Raw genomic sequence first — 20,604 nt, 5'->3', positions numbered from 1 at the left:
CCTGCACCTGTTGTGTAGTTGGGTGTAGGCCAAGCATTCCAACCTAATCTAATCAAAACCTCTTATCTTTCTGTGCAGGATGGAGGTGGTGATTGTTACTTGGCTTTCTCTATAGTTAACCTTTTTTTGTCCAGCTGAGCTACTGTTAACTTTTATAAAAGACAGTTTAGTCCCTTTTCTTTATCCTTTAGACTCCCTGCATAATGAAATCACCATGTTTTGTCTGTGCTATCCTCCACGTAGCATGCAGCAAGCCACCTATATGAAAATTTGAGACTTTTTTTTTCTTAAGAAACATAAGATGGAATTAAATTTTGGAGATCAACTGAAGCTTCTAGAATGACAGACCCTTATGGACTCTCTTCCAACATGATCATCTCCAGTGTTCAAATGTAGATATTGTTATTTGAAGCTTCTGTGCAAGTGGAAAAACAATAGTACAGTGACCAGATCTGTAGCACATCTCTGGTGTCTAATGCTTCTAACCACACTGTACCACTGTGTAGGGCAGGAATCCAAGAACTGTAGTTGAGGGGCGGAGGGTACATGTAAATTTAATATTAAGCTCCAAAAGTGATTTTGGTTCCTGTTAGGATTTCATTCTGAACTGATGAGCCATCCATGAAATAGCTGGCCCAGTGAAGTTTTAGTCATAGTCAATTTATTTTCAGGATGCAGTGTAAAGACACAAGCAGAACAAATTGTGGCATTTTTAGATTCTTCTCATCATCCACTATCACAGACTGGCAGAGGCAGCAGCCTCTCAGACTAAAGTTGGTAGGCGTTCTTGTTTCTTTGACTTGCCTTGCATCCAAGCTGTGAGACTTGATCAGTAGTTTTAAGAACATGGCATAACCTGGAAAAATGAATCTTAAGCTGGCTAGCAGCTTGGCAGGTAAGACCATTTAAATATAATCTTATGCTGCAAATATATAAAACTGACTTGGCTAATACAAACTTTTCACTTGCATCTCTGGATAGTAGCTCTTAAAACACCATGTGCATGGTTTGTTTATGAGATGTCCTGCTTGGACACAGAATTGCCTCTTGGGTTTTGTTTGATAGTCCTTAACAAAGCAGGGAGATGCTCCAGAGCACATAGGTGAGCAGTCCATCACACACAACATGCCCTTACCATTGCACATTAACTCCCCCCCTTTTCCCATGGCTGGAGAAGTACAACTCCATTAGCCTCACACATTTGATCAATAGCATACTGCCAAATGCAAATACTTTCCAAGTGCCACTTCACAACTGGAGTAGGGAGAGAAGGTACAGGTGGCCAGGGAGACGTTTAAAATGCTTCTCTTTGTATCCTGGAAACTTCATTATAAGCATTGTGGACTACTAAACAATATAGCTTTTGAGTGCACTGAGAACTCCCCTGTTAACAGCTCAGCTGTTCATTAAGAGCCTCTAGCGTATCTGCTTTGCTTGCTTTTTGTAAAACTCATGAAAAACTCAGTATTCAAAAGCCTACCCAAGGTTCCTACTTCTGTCTCCTGGATCTTGCTACTAAGTATGTCCTTGTTTGGGTAAAACCTAAAAATCTTTTTGCTAAGCTCATGCATCTCACAGGAACACTGACAACTTGTTTTTGAGCCAGGAGTGGCTTGAAAATATTGGGGTTTTTTGCAGTTTATAGGTAACACCTTGGCAAACAGTGTAGGTAAAGAAGTGTCTTCTCCTTTGAAAGCCAAGAAGCCACTGGATTGTGTGATACGTTTCTGTAGAAAACACTCACCTTGTCATGATACAGTTTCTGTTGTGACTTAGTACACATCTCACACTGTTGGGGCTATCACCCTGAAATGGGTTCTTGCCGGCTAATGACTTGCATCTTCCCACCCACTGTTTAGGTGTGAAGTTAAGCCTTCACTTTTCAGCTCCATTAGTAACCAAGAAGCTTGGAAAATAGTTTGAGCTTAGACCCCACATATTAATCCTGAAGTAGCTGTGGGGCAGTTTTAAAAATGGAGACTGCATAAAGGTATGTTCCGTGTACATCTGTAACATGAGCTGAGCTGATATCGCACCTTTTAGACAGCAAGGCAAACACTAAAGCTGTTGCCTGTTTTCTGAAATGTTTTTGGTAGATGACAGTGAGCCTGTGCAGACTTTCCTCCCTTCACAAGGATTTACCTTACAGTGTTTTCATAATATTTTGCAAGAGATGAGGCACTCTTGCTGTAACACTGCTTCAAATCATAAAGTTTTTGAACCTGATCCCAGATGCCTGAGGACAGATCTTCTTGAACCACGTGATCTAGACAGCTCGTGGCTAGCTCATGTACTTTCTCAGATTTATGTGTTAAAATTTCTATGGGACCTAGTTTTAGGAATCCTGGATTTATGTTGTAGCATCTGTTGGTAGATCTATTGGTGTCTTTATTGTGAGTTGCAGTAATTTATCTGACTATCAGTTTTGTTCCAGGCTGGAAGTTGGCATATGAAGCCTCAGCAAGTGTGTGTGTGTGTGTGTGTGTGTGTGTGTGTGTGTGTGTGTTATGGGGGGGGCAAGTTTTCATTGCAATAAACTTCTATTGCAGATGCTAGAAGCCAAATATTCAACCAGGGGAGTCAGAGTTGTGCAAACTTACCTTAGCTGAGGATCTGACATGCGATGCTCAGTGCCGCATAGTGACTTGTGTTTTGACAGCTCTTGGGTGGGGGGGAGAAGAATACTTTTTATCCCTGTACCACAAACCACAAACTAGCTGACCAGCTTGCTGTCTAAATGTTTCAATCTGGGACTTTCTTAGGGGGTTTGGATGGGAACTCTTCTCATTCTACTTCCTAATTGTTGAGAAACTAGGAAGTATCTTTCTGCCCTTAAGTGTCATAAGGCACAAGCACATGAGTGGAACCAGGAAGATTAAGGGTATGGAGCAACTTGCAGCTTTTCATTCCACCTTTTCTTTTTCTTAAAACTTATTTATTTTGCCTGCCTAATCCTCCCAAATAAAATGAGATTGAATTAGGTGAGGAGGCCAAGGGACTTTCCTTGGGAATATTGCATAGAACAGAAGAAGAGAGCCATGTACCTACCATCACCACCTCTGCTTCCATCTCCCACCCCATGTCCTTTATGTCCAAGAGGCAGAACTGTTTCATGCATCTCAAGATCTGGCCCAAAAGTTTGGTTTCCCACAAAGGGACTGAGTGCTTCCAGATTGGTGGGACTGGTGGTTATTGAGCATCTTCAGAAAATTAGGCCCTGGCTGCTGCTGTTCATCTTTCCCTTTTGTACTGTTAAAGCTAGCAGCATTTTGTACATGGAATTGGGTGAATACCAGTGTCAACAGTGGTTTCCATGATACTGAATGTAGATAAATTGACCCCGGGGCAGGGGAGGAATGACTACTGCAATTCCACTTGGTTTGCAGTAGTGTTAGTCTGTATAATGCACTGATCAACACGCTGTATGCCATTTGTGTTTTTAAACTCTGAGCCACATTTCACTATGTCCCCAGTAATCTTGGAATAAATTCCATTAGCTCTGTCATTCTGGATCTTGGTTGGGAATGACTGTAGACCCTCAACGCAAAGCTGCACTTTGCTACTTATTGTTCTACCTGTCTTTGTGTACTGGCAAAGAAAACCAATGTTACTCACATGTCTGGAGTCTATTTTGGAATTTGGCCGTTCCTTCTTGGCATTGCAGTTTGCTTTGGAATATGCCTCAGGAGGCATTCATAATATTGTTTTCAGATTAGGATTTTATCCTTTATTTATTGCTGCTGGAAAAAGGTGATATGTGATAGCTTTGCTAATTTACTTGATAAATAGCAAAAGGAAGGGACTCTATTTCATTTTGATTGTCTGATTTTATTTAACTCCCTCGGTATTCAAGGATCAGTTTTGGTTTGGGTTTTAATTAAAAAAGAATAACTGAAACTTATAGCATTTTGGCCACTTAGCATTTATAACGTGTGCAAAGATTTGGTGTGTTTTAACATCTTTGTAAGCAAAAGTCTGCCCTTTTTTTTTTTTTTTCTTGGTTGTGTTTTTTTTTTTTTTTTATAATAAAGTTTCTTGAGGAAGCTGTTCCCGGGACTGTTCTAGAACATTGCAAAACAGGGACAGGACTTGTTTATGGTTGAAGCTGATCTGGATGTTTGTACGACTGCACGGTCTGGCAAGTTGAGAATCATAATTGAAGGTCATGAGGTTAAATAGAGCAGTGCTAGCAGTTTATTACAAAGACTATTTTGAAGAAGTGTTCCTTTTTTTCCCCCACTCTGAACATCCAAAACAAATCTTGGAAAGATTATAAAAAAAATTATATTTAAAAATAAATAAATAAAAAATCTTGCTAGCTAGTTTTGTGCATCGGCATATATACACTGTACAAGTGAGAAACAGCAGAGAACTTTGTCAAAACACAGGTACTACATATTACCTGATGAGCTTGTCCCTTCATTATCTCACCTGCTTGCTCAAATTTTGGGTTATGACCAAAAAAAAAAAAAAAAAGCCCAAAATATTTTTGCCCTGCACAGAAATGTTAAACTGTGGATTTTTTTTCCCCATCTTTTTTTATACCAGTCACGTGAAGTGCAAGATTATTAATAGACTGTAAACATCAGATGGTTTTGAGTTTAAAGTTGGCCTGAAAGATGAACAGAAAAGCAGACTGGTCACTGTAGGCCACTTTACAGCTCCTAGCTGACAGTCACATGCTAATGACAGAGATGAGCAAAATGGGCAAATGGTTGCAATAATACCTCTCTCTGAGCTCAGAGTTTATGGCAAGGGGCCAATAACTTTATGACTTCATTCCTGCCATTCTTATAGGTTGGCAAACATCAACTCATGACTTATCAACTCTTGTCAGGAACCATCTCTGTTACTTGACACAAGGAATAGCAACTGCTCTGTACAATCCCTATTGCTAGTAATGGGATAGTATAACCATGGATGATAAAGCATTTAATAGGCCAGTCGTGTGATGATACATGTGGATTGATTGGCAGTATAAACGCTCTTTCTTTCCCTTCTCAATTAGAGCAGAAGGATATGAACCACTGGGAAAATAGAATGACTTGCAGAAAATGTATGGCTTTCAGATCCACTGAGTTACTGCCTGTGATTTATTTCCCAATTTTAAAACCCTAAAAAATCCTTCCAGGACACTTGTTATTCCAGTAGAAAAACATTTTTTTTATGAGAGATGAAAAAATTCCTCCAGTAATTTTACCCCAAGCACTGCAGCATTTTGAGCTAGTGCATAGGAATCAGCAAAGTAAACAAGGGGCCTAAATAGTTCTGGATTCTTTCAGTTCTAACAATAATAAAAATGAGGAATTTTGTAAAATAGGAGTCTTAAGCTTTCCTCTTCATGAAAACTCCTGTATGAAACATGTTGCCAAAGAGGGAATCAGAGTGTCATTTGGCATAAATGAGGGAATCTCTGATGCTCAATGCATGAGTTTATTTCTTGTCCCCTGGTGACACTGCATGTCTATGTATATCGGTGCGAGACCCTGAGATACACCATTCATTGTTTGAATAGTCATTGTCAGGCTGAACAGTGGTATGTGGCTTTCTATACCTCTGAACCATGAAACAATCACTTAAAGAGCCCTCTTTCAACAGAAGGTGTTCTTCTTCCGGGGTAGGTTTAATCATCTTTTTTTTCCTCCTGCCCTTGCATTTCTCTGTGGTCTGCCTACCTCTGTTGTATACTAGAGCAATAAACAAGTATCTGAACTGCTGGGCTGTCATGTGACTGGAAGGCAAGATTAGAAAAATATCTTTGTACTCTAAGGCTGGCAACTTCTATTTTTATCCACAGCTGTTGGAGCTGATAGCAAAGTCTCAGCTAACATCACTGAGTGGAATTGCCCAGAAAAACTTCATGAACATCTTGGAAAAAGTGGTGCAGAAAGGTAAGAGAAATATAATGCCCCTGGCTTGTATCCACAGCATCTGGTGACAACCAAATCCAGGATGATCACAGTGGAAGATTGGGAAGAGGTGCAGAAGAAAACTCAGAATCGGAAGGGAGCTTAAGGGTCATCTCATCCAACCCTGGGCACAGATGTAGGATTTGCAATATTAGACGAGTTAATCTCTTCCTGTGACTGAAGTCCACTGGAGAGCATTCCCTGGGTGGGAGTTGGGGGGGTGTACTTGGAAGTACTATAGAAAGGCCACATGCCTCACCTTGGCTCAGTCACTGGAACAATGAATTATGAGGAAATATGACCTCTCTAACTTGTCTTGTCTAGCTCATGCTGGAGCTCTCGTCTTATTTTTATTTTTTTATTAAGATTTCAGCCCTTAATAAATTACTCTTTCTGATCTTAGGCCAAAAGTTAAGTTTTAATGAAACCTTCAGAAAGAAGTGAATAACAAAAATATATATGAACTCCATATTCCCTTCTCTTTTTCTTGGCTTCCAAAGTCCTTGAAGATCAGCAGAACATCAGGCTAATAAAGGAACTGCTTCAGACTCTCTACCAGTCACTATGTACCCTGGTTCAAAGGGTAGGCAAGTCGGTTCTGGTTGGAAACATCAACATGTGGGTGCACAGAATGGAGGCTATCCTTCACTGGCAGCAGCAGCTGAACAACATCCAAATCACCAGGGTAAGCAAGAGTCCTGGCCCTTGCTGAGAGGCAAATTATATGTTGGCTCTTTCATACAGCCTTATCATACAGCAGCTCCTGCCTGGGGGACTGGATCATCATGAGCATTCCCAAACTGCATACAAAGCATGCTGATGGAGAAATTTGGATTGTTAAGATTTGAATTGGACCAGATAAGATAATGGAACAGGGGTCTTATTTTTGTTATTATTTTATTACTTCCGAGTTGGAATTTTAAACCAAGATGAAGAATGATTTTTTGTTTTTATTTTCCCCTTCCCCCCTCCACCGAGTTACATGTTTAAATGTTCCAGGTGGCTCTGAGCTAAAACTAGATTTATCTAGGAAAAGCATGAAAGAGCCTGGCATCCTCAAGTGCCCTGCAGTCACTTTGTCTTGAATGTAATAGATACGCTGGATCCAGGATCCACTTCAAGTTGTATGGAAGATGGGCCTGTAAATAGACATTAATTCTGTGGCTTTTGCAGGGCAGGAAGCAGCTTTTCCACCCTGAGAAACTTTAGGGTGTTAAAATTCTCCTGACCCGAGTTAAGATGGGGGGGGGGGGAAATCTCAATTCTTTGTAAACTGAAAATGCCAAACTCTCCATTCAAGTTTATCAAAACATTTTGTTTTAATATACATCCTCTTTTTAATCCTACATTTTGCTAACACTTCCAAGTGAAGAGTTGCTAGAGTCAAATCTTTGGTTTCTAGTGCTGCAGTATGTCCTCCTTTTATGACTTGACTCTCTTCAATTTGAAATTAATTGTAAAAATCCCAGTCCCCTCAGTGAGACCAGGATACAAACTTAAATGAACTGTCATGTGAACTTTTCCCATACTAAGCCTGCAAGAGTTTAGTGAGGTGCTTGCCCTTGTAATTTCAAAGCAAGCAGTGCTGTATCCTGTGACCAAGGAACCCTGAAGTTCAATCCACCTTCCAGCCCAAAGAGAGGTGATGAGAAGGAAGTTAACGGGCAATGAGGAAAGAAGGCTTCTCTGGGCTTGACTCAGCTATGTCCAGTGGCTATATCCTCAGTCCCACAGTAATCTGTGTGGACATATGGCCACTGCCTTCAGTGGAGCACCCTATGGGTTTGGGCTTCTATTGGCATGAAGCTTGCAGAAGAACTGGGACCCAACTGGTTGACTTAATAGCTAAAAACATTTTCCCTTCTAGATTGAACCCATATCAAGTCAGGAAAGAAAGTCACTTGCATCAGTTCAAAGAAATGGTGTTGATCCCAGCCAAAGTTCTGTCGTATCAGCATTTGCAAACTGAGCTGCCTGTATGTTATGTACTTGTATTTACTGGCTACAATGTGGAGGAGAGACAGTTGGATGGAGATGTATATAAATTTTTTTAAAGCACTGTGTGAATATCTTAAGCTGTAGAAAAAAATGTCATGTTCATGCTCTTGGGTAAGTTTTTGAGCAGGGGAGGGGAAAGAGCACAGTACTGTAAGCAGCTGGTCACTCACTGTAAGTGGGCTAAGTGTTTGGGGTATTTCTGAAGGGGCAGATGTCTTGAAACAGCCAAGAAATATAGTTTGGGGATGGAGGGGTAAATAGCTTGAAACCTATCTACTGAGCATGTGCAGTAATTTCTTTAAAAGAAAAAGAAACCACTTTTCTGTCCATTTTTTAACAACAAAAGCCTCTTCTGATCTAATCTTTCTTCTCCAAAAAAGTCATGCTTGAAATGTACTGGAAAGAACAAAAAAAAAAAAGAGCAGATTAAGTTTTTTGGCCCTGATTTTTCAGCAGAGCCCTCAAGCATGTGCTTTAGTGTCACTGACTTCTTCAGTAACAAGACATCAGCATGTATGTAATAGCTGAGCTGAACCAGAAGGCCAGGCCAGTGTGCCTTACTTGGATAAAACCCTCATTTATTTAAATAGGCTTTCTGCTCAGCAGTATTGCAGTCTAGTGCCCTTTGAACATGAGGCTATAACCAGTCCTGCATCTTCTGCAGGAAACTTGACTTGAATTGTGGAGTGAGGGCAAGGATCCTGTGATGTCCCGGTACGGCAAGCAGATCTGTTGCAGGGTGGGGGGTGTCCCAGCAGTCTTGGTTCCAGTGAAGCCTCCACTTCTTAAATGACACAAACAAATAAATTATACTGAATTTAAATTGTTTCATTTCATTATGCAGAACTCTTGCATCTGAATCTTTTGCTTGCTGGAGGGGTTTTGCACCAAGAACATGGAGGCTATTGCAGTGGGAAACGGAACAGGAGACAGTTGATAATGGAATTTGGAGAGAATTTAGTTAAATGTTTCTTCCGAAAGGTTTAGTATCAAAATAGTTAACCAGATGACATTTACATTAATGCTGTGTTAAAAAGACTGGAACAATGGGGTCCTTTGGGGCTGTTGTTGATTGGCAGTCATCACTATGTCTGTTTGATGCTGTTGGTAATTCTGAGTGCTGGAAAATTTATTGTTTTTCTAAAAGATAAGCACTTGGCTAAAGGGTGGATGGACTGTGCAGCCTGTTTCACTGCTGTGGTGCTGCAGAGTACATGGGCTTCTGTTCTGGACTAGTAATAAATAGTTTTGTTGCCTGCAGATGGAAAGGTAGGAACTGTTTGGTATAAACACACTTATTATGCCCTTAATCTCTGACACCATCCAGCTGATGGAGACAGGGTCATCAGAGTAAAAATAGTGCCACGCAACTTCCATCATCTGATCAGCAACTTCTGTGTTTGGTTTTAAACAATTAATTGCTATGCCAATTGCAAAGAGGGTGATGTAATGCCACAACTTAAAATAGAGGCATTTCTGTGCAGGGTAGTTGATGACTTGGGACACTTGTTTAAAGTGCTTATTTGTCATTTTACCAGGGGAGCCCAAACCTTCAAACTTTAACTTGCCTAAATAATAGTTTGCTACTTCATGTAGCTATTGGAGCCCATATTCTGGTTTTCTTACTGCTTGGACCTTGGTCCATGCAGGGGACTTTTTCCCACATTCAACAATCTGTATCTAGGCAGCAGTGTAGCTGCACTGATGTTAATCCAACAAAACTACAGTGCGTTCTGATGGAGCCTCAGGGTTTAGTCCATGAGCATAAATACTGATTCTACTTGTGGACAAATATGACCCAGACAAGACCTATAGAAGTATCCTCTGTAGGAAAGAAAACTTAAAAAGAATGTTCCTCAGTAACTGCTAACAATATCCCAGGCAACAATGGCAGGGAAATCCTGCTTTCTACCATTACCCATGAACTGCTGTGGTTCACCTAAGTTCTTATGACCCTAAAAAACAAAGCCTTAGTTTGACATACAACATCCAACCTGGATAGACTGAATTAATCTGAGGACTCCAGGGACAGAGGCTTTAGTCATGTTGTTCTACAAGCAAAAAATATGCAGAACTCTTGGCAGAGGTGATATCTTTTATTAGACCAACTAAATAGTTGCAAAAAAATGTTCTTGCGAGCTTTTGGGCTCACTCACCCTTCTTCAGGTAAAGGAGAGTGCACAGATTTGTGACATTTCTCCCAAGTAGAAATGCAACTTCATATTGCAAAGGGAAATAAAAAGATGTTATAGGTTCCCCTGGGTGGAAAAGTTCATTTTATGAAAATTAGGCTTAAATAAAAGTTCAGGCAGTCTGTTTACCTCCCAAGTTGTCTGATGGCAAGCTGGGTGTTGGTTTGTTTTTGTTTTTGTTTGTTGTTGTTGTTTGTTTTTTCTTTCTTGGTAAGATGTTTTCTATTGCAGTGGTTCTCAACCTTTTTTTTTGTACCAAGACCCATTTGTAAACATCAACTGCCAGCCCCAACCCAGTGCGCCTCACTCCCACACTTGAAACGCTAAAATGTCTTTTGGGGAGCAGTCTATCTACTATGCATCAGTGATGAGGGGAGTTAATTGTGCAATTAAAGCTTGGGCGATCAACATGGATCCTGTTATACTACAGTAAACAGTGGTAGTGTTTGTTCTGGTCTTCCTTCTATAATAGTACAGCCTCTTGGACACTGGAGACCCAGTTCCAGTTCTTGTTGGACCTACCAAATTTGCAGTTTGCATGATTTTTGTGGAAATCTTGAATTTGGGTGGACTGCATGAAAAATGGCAGGCTCCATGATTTGGGAGGCTTGCAGGAAAATAAAATTACCAACAAGCAGAGAAAAGGGCAGGAAGCCTTGCAGTCTTGGAGTATAGGGGGGAGGGAGCAGGGAGGAAGAGGGCCAGGGCAGCGCAAGGCTACTTGCAGCAGGAGGCCTAGAAGCAGCAGGCAGTAGCTGCTTGCAGCTTCCACACCTCCTGCTGCAAGCAGCCCTACCTGCTTAATAACATGTGGGTTAATGGTTTCCTCAGGCTTAATTGTGGTAATTAAGTTGTGGTTTTGGGCCACGTGGCAATCTCCAGTAAGGGGTGGGACTGCTGGGGGCCATTGGCCAATCAGAGGGGTTGGGGGGGGGGGGTTGTCTTGCTCAGTCCATGTAAATGGTGGCCAGCCCTAGGATCTGTCTGCAAAATCAGCTGGCAGTCTCCTCAAGTTTGGTAGACCCCTCGTAATATTCTTTCCCTGGAAGTAGTGGCTCAAAAAAACTGTAGCCTATGAGAAGATCTCCCAAGGAAACTGGTCTCTTCCCACAGATGGGAAATCATCCAACACTGCTGAATCCTGTGTATATAAATATTTAGCAAGTAATAATATAGCTGTATTTGGTTTAGTTCATCTTGTATCATTTTTACTTGTTTTTTTTTCCCAGCCTGCCTTTAAAGGAACAACCTTTACCGACCTGCCACTGTGTTTGCAATTAAATATCATGCAGCGGCTAACTGATGGGAGAGACCTAGTCAGCCTTGGTCAAGTTGCCCCTGAGCTGCAGGTGCTCAGTGAAGACCGACTGCTATGGAAGAAACTCTGCCAGTACCACTTCACAGACCGACAGGTACTAGGAGAGAAGTCACTGCTAGATCAGTGACCTATTTCAGTCTGTATATTTGTGAGTGAACATAAAGGACCTTCCTCATATTGAGCATTACTTGGATCTAAAACTTATACAACACGTTTCTAACATTGACTGGCATGTTATGGCCAAAAAGCTTTTCTGTTGGAAGTTTGATAGTGTTGGAAATGCCCCAGTACTGATCCCTGAAATGGAAGGCCTCTTAACAATATGGGCCAATCTTTTCCATGTTGGCTGCTAACCAAGGTAATCCAAGATTGTAATGACCAAGCATTGTCATTGCTTGTACTATATGGGAGAGAATTCTTTCTTCATCTAACCTTAGCAGTCACAGCAGTTGGCATCCTTGTGGACCATCTCCATAGAATGGACAAGGATTGAATAGTCCATGAAGAATGACTAGTATTTTGCCCTTTTTAAAGAGAAAACGCTTGCTGGCTGAGGTGGTTCGTCATCCCCGAGAAAGGGCCAGGATGTTACTCTTCCTATTGCACATGCTGTGGCTGTTTTGTGAATGAAGGTTTTGGGCTGCCAACTAGTTACTCTAGAGTAGTAATTTTCAACCAGGATGCCATAGCACTCTAGGGTGCCTTGAGATCCTTTCAGGGGTGCTGTGGGGTGCCATACACTATTAGGCTCAGTTAGGTTTACAAACCTGATTCACAAATAAACCCAGACATTTCAAATATAAGTCCATAGCTGTGGTGTTTCTGAGTTCTTTGCAACAAACGACTTGATTTTTTTTCCTTGTTGGCAAAAAAACCAGTGAAAACTGAGCAGGCACTTTCCAAGGGGTGTCTCAAGTCTATCCAGGGTTACCTTAAATCTAAAAAGCTTGAGAGCCACTACTTTAGAGTATGGAGAGAATTCTTTGCAAGATCGCTCTTCAAAACAAGCAAATGCTAGTGTGCACTCAGTCTATTTTCATTCTGTTCTAGATTCGCAAACGGCTTATTTTATCAGATAAGGGGCAGTTAGATTGGAAGAAGATGTACTTCAAGCTTATAAGGTGTTACCCAAAGAAAGAGCAATATGGAGACACACTGCAGCTCTGCAGACACTGTCACATTCTCTCCTGGAAGGTACGTATAGAGGGTCTGTTTTCTCTGAAGTCTTAGTATGCAGGTATATAGCATCTCTGAAAGTCAGTTCCACATAGCTTAAAGCTCTTGCTATTCCAGAAGGTGTCTTTCTGCGTTTGTTACCCCACAAGGACCCTGTCCCCTCTTCATAGAGGAAGAGCAAGTCCCATTCACGGCCTTGAGGATTAGTGTCTCCCTGTGATGAGAGAAGAGGGCTGGGTATGACTTGGTCAATTTGGGGCCTGTCTACACAAGATGCATTAATGCACATTTAGCCGAATTGAATGCGCATTATGGGTGTGCATCTACATGTGCATGGCTTTAATGCACATTTAAAATGGTGAAATTAGGCTAATCACACCTAAATGTGATACCTGCAGGTATCATTTGCAGGTATCAAATTTAGGCGCAATTAGTTAAAGCGCATTAATGCACATGTAAACACAATCCCATGTGCCAAGCCACTAGAAGTATATGGCAAACTCAGAGACATGGCAATAACTTAGCGATAAGTTTCTGCACGTGTAGACACCTGCCAAAAATGTGTTAAGCTAATATACATTAGCTTAATGCACATGTAGATGTGCCCTTATTGATCCTTGGGGACACATTCTGCCAGCTGTTTTCCAGCCTTCAAAGAATTGTATGCCAGTTTAAATGCAATGACAACAGAATCGAGCATTTAGAGCCTCAGAGTGAATTTGGATCCTTGCCCTGTCTCCCTCAAACATTTACCTGTCCCTAAAATCTAAATCTGAGCTTTGACTTAATGCTTTGGGTGAGAACATAAGTAACCCTGATTTTGCTGTCTAGCTCGTGTGCAAACTGTATGTGCAGCACATGGCACAAGGAATGGTGCTAGACCAGTCTGACTTGTGACACTCATTCCATTGCCTCTCTAAACAGTGTTTCTTTTTTCTTTCCTTTTCAGGGTACAGATCATCCTTGCACAGCCAATAACCCAGAGAGCTGCTCCACTTCACTTTCACCACAAGACTTTATCAACTTGTTCAGGTTCTGAATCCAGGGTCTTCACAGCATACTAGATTCTTTTAGAGGACACTTTATGCTGCTGAGCTTGGACACTCAACTTGTAAATAGTGTAAATGTCTGTGATGGTTTGAAGCTCCTGAGGCAAATGAGAAGAGGAATTTGAAGACAAGAGGTGAAATTGCTCGCTGACACTATTTAAGTAGTAACAGACTCCAAACAAGACTGGTGTGGAAAGCAGCATGTTGTAAAAAGTTCCTTTTCTTGATCAGAGTACAAGATGCAGGAAAAACTTGAGTCTCAGTTTTAGAAGTTAAAACTGAATTTTCCCCTCCACTCCTGGCCATTTGAACATATATATTTTTTTCAGGTTCTAATAATTGAAAAGGAAGCAATATGAGTTGAGGACTGTTGAACTGTTCCTCCATCTGGTTGTTATTTACAACAGATATTTATAAATATGACTTTAAAATATTTATGAGGAAAAACATCCCTCTGACAAGGTTTAATAACATTTGTGTGAGTTTTAAAAAAAAAAAAAAAATTGGATCCATTCTGAAATATATATCATGTATAGGACTTTATCCTACTTAAAAACAAAAATCACACACCACACCATTTTCTACCTCTGAGGAAGAATATCTTTCAGCAGAAATCCAGTGTGCAATGTGAACTTTTGTATTTTGATTTAAAGGGAACTGATGTTTTGTGAGTAAGCATTTTTCCTTCACATCTTAATGCTTGCTTTTTTTTTTCCATTGGTTTTCTTGCTCTACTCAGTGCTTGATTGCCTAGACAATAGGCACCTCTGAAATACCTAAGATGTTACTCCATTCTCTTTTTTGAATTTTTTTTTTAAAGATTTAAGCAAAAAAACCACACCAGGGTATGGTTATATTTAACAAGGGAATGTGATGGATTTGAAGGGACCAGATCTAACCTCTTACAGTGTAAATAGTTGACAATAACTTCTGATTTCCATGGAATTTATGCTGAGTTTACACTGATCTGAGAGATTAGGATGTGGTTTGTTGGCCCCTGGTTTGGTTTTTTGTGTTGTTACTATGAATATACACTACATTACATATAATGTACCACATGCTCCCAATTAAAGTCAAGTGGAATTTCATCCTCAAAGGAATCCAATGCCCTGAAAACTGGTGCAACTTGGAGAAGCAAAACTCCATGGAAGCCAATGGAATTGTACCAAACTACATTTCCTGAGGATCTGGTCCATGATGGTTATCTTGAATGCTGTTAGTTTATATTTGATGTAACAGCAGAAATATTGTGGAAATCCCAGCTGTGAACTCCTACTATAACAAGGATGCAGCCAGTCCTGAGGGTGAGTAGGGGATTTCTGACTTCCTAACTGGCATCCCATAGAAATGGAAAAGACTTATCTAGCCTATTCCCCTGCCAGTGCTAGAGTGCTTCACATTGTATCTAGGCCTCAAACCAGACCTTGGTCCTATTTTGAGTTCAGCTGATTTCAGCATGACCTAGGTTTGGTTCTCGGTATTCATAAACTTGTGGATTTTGACCTCGTGAATCTGGCAGATTCCAGTTTATGTACAAAAGGTTTTGGAGGAAAAAAAACACATAAAAAAATCTTTGCAGTTCCATAGCAGAGTTCACATACAGCACTTTCTCTTTTGTAAGCAAAGCACAACAGAAAGGCAAACGTTGTAAGTTGAATGGTATGTACAAAGGAAGTGTGAGAGAGGAGTACTCAGGACAATTCAGGAAGAACTACTTGAGTTAGTTAAATATTCTGTTCCTTTTTTTACATTTTTTTAAATAAATTATAACACTTTCTGCAGCAGCTGTTTAATATATATTTGCATTTTTGCAAACTGAATCAACCTTTGCTCACTCTTGGAGTAGATGTGGAAAAGAAAAAGAGGTCCAGTGATTTGAATTGAGTATAAGGAATAGGGACTAAAGCCCTGATTAAAGGGAGATGCTGGTTTTGAGGAGAATGGGTATTTTGCTTCATTCCAAAGGCAAAAAGTTTTGTTCTTACAGAAACTTCTAAGAGCCAGGGTGCGAATCCTCCCTGGCACAGCTCAGCATTATCCAGAGAAGGGTTAAAAAGTGTCCAAGTTGGGGAATTTGTTCCAGTCCTTTTCTCCTCTTGTCCATGCCCTCCATCAAACACTGGTGAAAGGAGTAATTATGACTTAATATTTATGTCAATTGAAACTGGTGACACCCTGGAGAAAGAACCTCTGATTGTGGGTGTTAGTGTCACAAGTAAGGAAGGTAACAGAGGCCACCTTCTCTCATTCATGCCTGTTCAGCCACCTGTGACATCGGTGAAGTTGCCCAAGTATAAATGAGGCCAGGATTTGGCTTGGTGGAAGTGTTAAGAGCAGGAAGTAAATGAAGTGCTGCCATTGTGTTTGCAGGTCCTTTTATTCCTTTCTCTAGCAGCTAAAAATACTTCAGTAACCTTCTGTTTTGAAGGTTAATTTCTTCCCCACTTCTCCAATCCCACTATAGGACTTTGCCTACTCCCAGTAAACCAGCCTGTGATGGGGAAGTAAATGCGACTTCCCAAGCAATGGGTGTTTCAGGCTAAAAACAAATCTTTCCATTCAAGTTTTTTTTCTTATTAAAGTCTCTCTCTCTCTCTCTCCTTTGTTAAATTCACTCAGTGTCAGAGTTAACCTCAGGGTCTGAATTCTGGTCCTGTGTTTCCTGTTCCACTAGCATTGGAACTAAACTAGTGGGTTTAGAGCCGTGACTTGGCATCTTCTGAGCTCTAGTACTGTTTCCTTTCAGGCAGATTGCGTACTCTCTGCCTCTCCTCCCGATCTGTTAAGGGAAGATAACCCTGGCCCCACACCTCACAGTGCCCTACTGCTTAGTACATGCTCATTAACCAGTCTAAGTACAGTCCTGATCTCAAAGCATTACACAGGCATTTATCCTAGGGCCCTCTCTTAACTGTTACACTAGTTCACAGAGTGACATTTGTTTCAAGACTGCCTATATAGCTCCCCAATGTAAAGCCTCCAAGATGGAGGCTTAGAGCATGAAAGCAAACGTAATACAAAATATTAAGGAATGTAACCTATTAAATGGCTCTGCTAGAGAAAGAAATAGAACTGGAATCTGTCTCGGACGGCAGTTCTGGTTCCAACAAAGCCTCTGTCTTTTAACTGAGATGCGCAAGTGAATGATGCTGAATTAAATAATTAAATCTAACAATGCAGCACCCTTTAGCATGCTGCAGAGGTTCTTAAACATGATGTTGTTGTTTTTTTGCAAGTGATGAGGTTACAACAAACCAAGCTTTAAAAAAAAAATTAAAAAGGGACCGATCTATTCAAGCAGCTTATCTACACTGCTAATGCATCTGTTTGGCTTGGGGAGGCAGGATAGTGAAAACCAAACCCTGGGTAGGCAGATAGCTATACGGCTGCCTTTGCACAGAGACCTTCTTATTTTCCAATCGATTCTGGCAAAGTTAGCAGGAAAAGAAAACAGACTTTTATCTGTGTTTTGGAAAATACAATAGTAGTAGTAATGTTTTCTGCAAAAACAAAAAAATCATTTTGGTACATTTTTGTGGAAGGTTCCTGTTAGGAATGCCTCCATTTCAACACTACAAAAAACAGCACAGGTTTGTTAGCCAGCATAAATCCAGAGAGATTCCACTGAAGACAATGGAATGACTCTGTATTTACCAGTGTAGTTGAGCAGAATGTGGTTCTGTACAGCAATTTAAAATAGTCTTGCACAGCAGAGGGGGCTTAGGAAGGAAGAGTAGACTTTGCTTTTCAGCTTCCTACAAGAGGCACATATTTGAGTGAGTTTTAATGACAGCCGCTTCATAGATTTCATAGACATCAGGGCTGGAAGGGACCTCAGGAGATCATCGAGTCCAGCCCCCTGCCCAAAGGGCAGGAAGTCAGCTGGGGTCATAGGATCCCAGCAAGATAAGCATCCAATTTACTCTTGAAGGTGTTCAGTGTAGGTGCTTGAACCACCTCCGCTGGCAGACTGTTCCAGACCTTGGGGGTTCGGACAGTAAAGAAATTCTTCCTTATGTCCAGCCTGAAACGGTCTTGCAGGAGTTTGCAAGAGGCAGGATTTCAGTTGTACATAACTTGAGCAGCTTATGCAATGTGTGGTATCTTTTTAATGTTAATTATAAACTGTGTGCACCTCCTCTTATATTGGGTTTTTTAACTTGTGTTATCTTTTTTTTTTTAAGATACTTCTGTTTTGTAAAGTCCTGTAGGAAAGCTTGTATTGCTCTGTAGATGTGCTTCATATGTTTAATTGCACCATACCACTTTCTGTACACAGGAAGATCTTTAGTCCTCAATTTTTTTTTATTTTTATTTTTTTTCAACTCCTGTAGTGACTAAAGTTTGTGTTCCCATTGCTGTTTGGCTTTAATTACTCTTACAAAGCTAACTGCTTCTAGAACATACGCAGGTAGTAAACCAGCTCTTCCTGCCCAGCAGATATTTTGGCCAATACTAGTTACCACTGAAATAGACCAGGAACATTTCAAAAGCAGTACATTACTTAATACATTTTTACATGACTTATGCATCAGATTTTCTGTTCAGGATGATAAACAATCAGTGTTCTTTAGGGGATTCTTAGTAGCCTGGTATACAGCTTTTTTCCACAGATCAGCACCTTGCCAAGAAAAACACAAACCTTGTAGATTAAAGTGCTACTCTTGCTAGCTGGCTTATTGGCAAAAACGCTGCTGTGGATGTGATGGGTAGTGAGTCTAAATGCCCCGTTACAAGATTCGGTACTCTGAAGTTCTCCTTGTTCAGTCAAAGTAATGTGTCTTGACATGCTAGCTGCTTGTAAATCTTTAATACTTGTTATGGTTCTTTCAAAACTCCTGAGCATGTGACAAATATTTGACTGGCATCCATGCTACTCCCAGTGTTTAGTGAACTGGCTCCTTTACTGCATCTGCAGATGAGAAGAATTTTTCATAATGGAGCCCAGTCTTAATATACTCTATCCCTCCATTGCCAGTAGTCAGCATTGCCCTGGATCACCCAAGGCTGTGCAGAATCTGGCCCCAAAAAGAGAGCATGCTAGTCTTGTCCTTGACGCATGCAGTTTCCAAAGGAGTCGCACAATGCCGACTCAAGTCATTCCCTGTCCCCACCCTGCTTTGGCTTTCTGCGGGCCAAACTGCACTTTCATTTAGGTGACCCCATTGCTGTGACTGAAGGTAAAGATTATCTCTCTTGCTTGCTGTCCACCGTGCCAACAGGTCAGCTCTGGAGGTAACACTTTAATTTGAAAAAAAGCAAGTGAACTAATTTTTAGGAGCTAGTCAACAGTAATAATAAATACCTGATTTATATATGAAAAGAGCTTGTTTTTCTTAAGAAATGTAACTAGAGAAGGTATGAACTGAACAGCATACCTTGTGTATTAAGATTTCTATTTAATATTGTGTGACTTTTCATATAAATTATTTGCACACACTCTCTCCTTGCATGTTCAACTCTGATTTTTTTTTTTTAATTTTTTTTTTTACAGCTGTTTCATGCAAACAGTGATGTATTTTTGTAAAATGTTTTTGACACTGAATTGCAATAAATGTTCAAACGATGTGAACCTTGGAGTTGGTTGATTTGTTGTTTCCAAGTTGGTACGCTTCTTGCAGATGAAAACCTTGAGCACAAGACCACTTAGAGTTTAGACACTATGGGAATGAGTGCTGCAGAAATACCTTGAATGGGTAGATATGCTTTTTCTAGCTTAATGAGTTCAGTATAACTGTCACATTTGGTAAAGCCAACAAAAGGCCTATAACTGAGTGAATTCAAGGCTCTGTGCTTGTCCAGTGCACAGGAGTAGAACTTCACCTGAATGGAGTTTAACTGGCAGTTTCTAACCTGCCATTTCCTCAGAGATTGAAATGCAGTGTTGTTTGAGCAATAGATCTTCAGGATCCATTGGGCTGGAAGCCTTTAACTGAGCAAACCCCCAGTGGAAATCCAAGTTACTTTCACCCAAGTCAGGAGAGCATGATCTGAACCCAAACCTCTGATCTGATGGGAGGAATTGGTAAGAGGAATTCTGTGGCCTGGCATCCTAACCCTTCAGGAAAAGGGGGAGACGCATTTCGAGCCCTGGTTGGAACTTGAACAAGGCCAGTGCTCACTGAATCGGGCAGAATTTAAATGTACTATCTACCCAAATCCAAAGCGACTTCAAATTTAAGATGACCTCCCTTAGTGTCTTCCCCTGTAGTGCCTGCACCTCCTGCCCCATCTCCTGGTGCCTGCTCCCTGCAACCTCTGTCCCCTCCCGCATGGCTTACTGTCCGTTGCCACTCCCGCCCCATTGCAGCCCCAGGGAATGGAGCACATGGTAGCTCCAGCCCAGCTATGTGACGATAGTGGTGGTGGCAGTAGCAAGTTGGGGCCAGTTGGAGATGTTGTACTCAAATCCAAGATGAGCCTTTTTTATGTTGAAAGGGCTGGGGGGGGCCTTGTCTTGGTTTGGAGTAAATACAGTATATACCCAATGATTTGCTTAATCAGCCCTAAAAATTAAGAAACCAGTCACTATAACTAAAGCAGTGACTTTCACCCAGGATACTGGGGCACCCAAGGGTGCCACAGGATTGTTTGAAGGGTGCAGCAGAAAGCATGGAGTGTGAAGAACTTAATAGGAAAGGGCAGGCTCAGAAATGTCTTGCCCATGGGAAGATCTAGATTTGTGAAAAGGGGGGTGAAGATGGTGAGGAGCCTCATCCTACAAAAAACAATAGATATTTTTATCCAGTTAAGAATAAACTAGAAGCTTTACTAACATGCTAGGGGCCTGGGGCTGTATTATGCCATTTAAGATTGAAGAAAGAACAACTATCACTTCACTGGAATGAATTAAAAACCATCTGCAGGGCTGTGAAAGAGGAACTTCATTACCAGGAGCAGTGAACAGAGAGCAGCATGGCAAACCAAAGGCTAGCTTGATTGGTGGAACATCAAGACCATTA

General features: G+C 40.9%; 2 protein-coding genes across 4 annotated transcripts in view; one reads left to right on the top strand and one right to left on the bottom strand.

The window, feature by feature from the left end:
* FBXO32 (F-box protein 32) overlaps positions 1-19,214 on the top strand; it is a 28,605-nt gene extending 9,391 nt beyond the window's left edge. The window contains exons 5-9 of the mRNA XM_090040594.1: positions 5,798-5,891; positions 6,410-6,594; positions 11,329-11,511; positions 12,468-12,611; positions 13,543-19,214. Of these exons, the coding sequence (XP_089896720.1) occupies positions 5,798-5,891; positions 6,410-6,594; positions 11,329-11,511; positions 12,468-12,611; positions 13,543-13,632 (696 nt within the window). The 3' untranslated portion in view covers positions 13,633-19,214. The remainder of the gene's footprint in view (positions 1-5,797; positions 5,892-6,409; positions 6,595-11,328; positions 11,512-12,467; positions 12,612-13,542) is intronic.
* NTAQ1 (N-terminal glutamine amidase 1) overlaps positions 1-20,604 on the bottom strand; it is a 129,824-nt gene that overhangs the window by 63,473 nt on the left and 45,747 nt on the right. Inside the window, exon 6 of one of the 3 annotated variants that reach the window (XM_090040597.1) lies at positions 6,603-8,691. The exons of 1 other annotated variant lie outside the window; for it this stretch is intronic. In XM_090040597.1, coding sequence (XP_089896723.1) covers positions 8,507-8,691 — 185 coding nt within the window. In that variant the 3' untranslated portion in view covers positions 6,603-8,506. Of the gene's footprint in view, positions 1-6,602; positions 8,692-12,650; positions 12,808-20,604 lie in introns of those variants that run through there. One more of the 3 variants, XM_090040605.1, reaches the window with a different exon arrangement.

The sequence above is a fragment of the Crocodylus siamensis genome, chromosome 3 (assembly GCF_052110815.1).
Source record: "Crocodylus siamensis isolate JL-2025a chromosome 3, ASM5211081v1, whole genome shotgun sequence".
NCBI lineage: Eukaryota > Metazoa > Chordata > Crocodylia > Crocodylidae > Crocodylus > Crocodylus siamensis.
The sequence above is the reverse complement of the archived record's forward strand: the minus strand, read 5'-3'. Positions and strand labels throughout refer to the sequence as shown.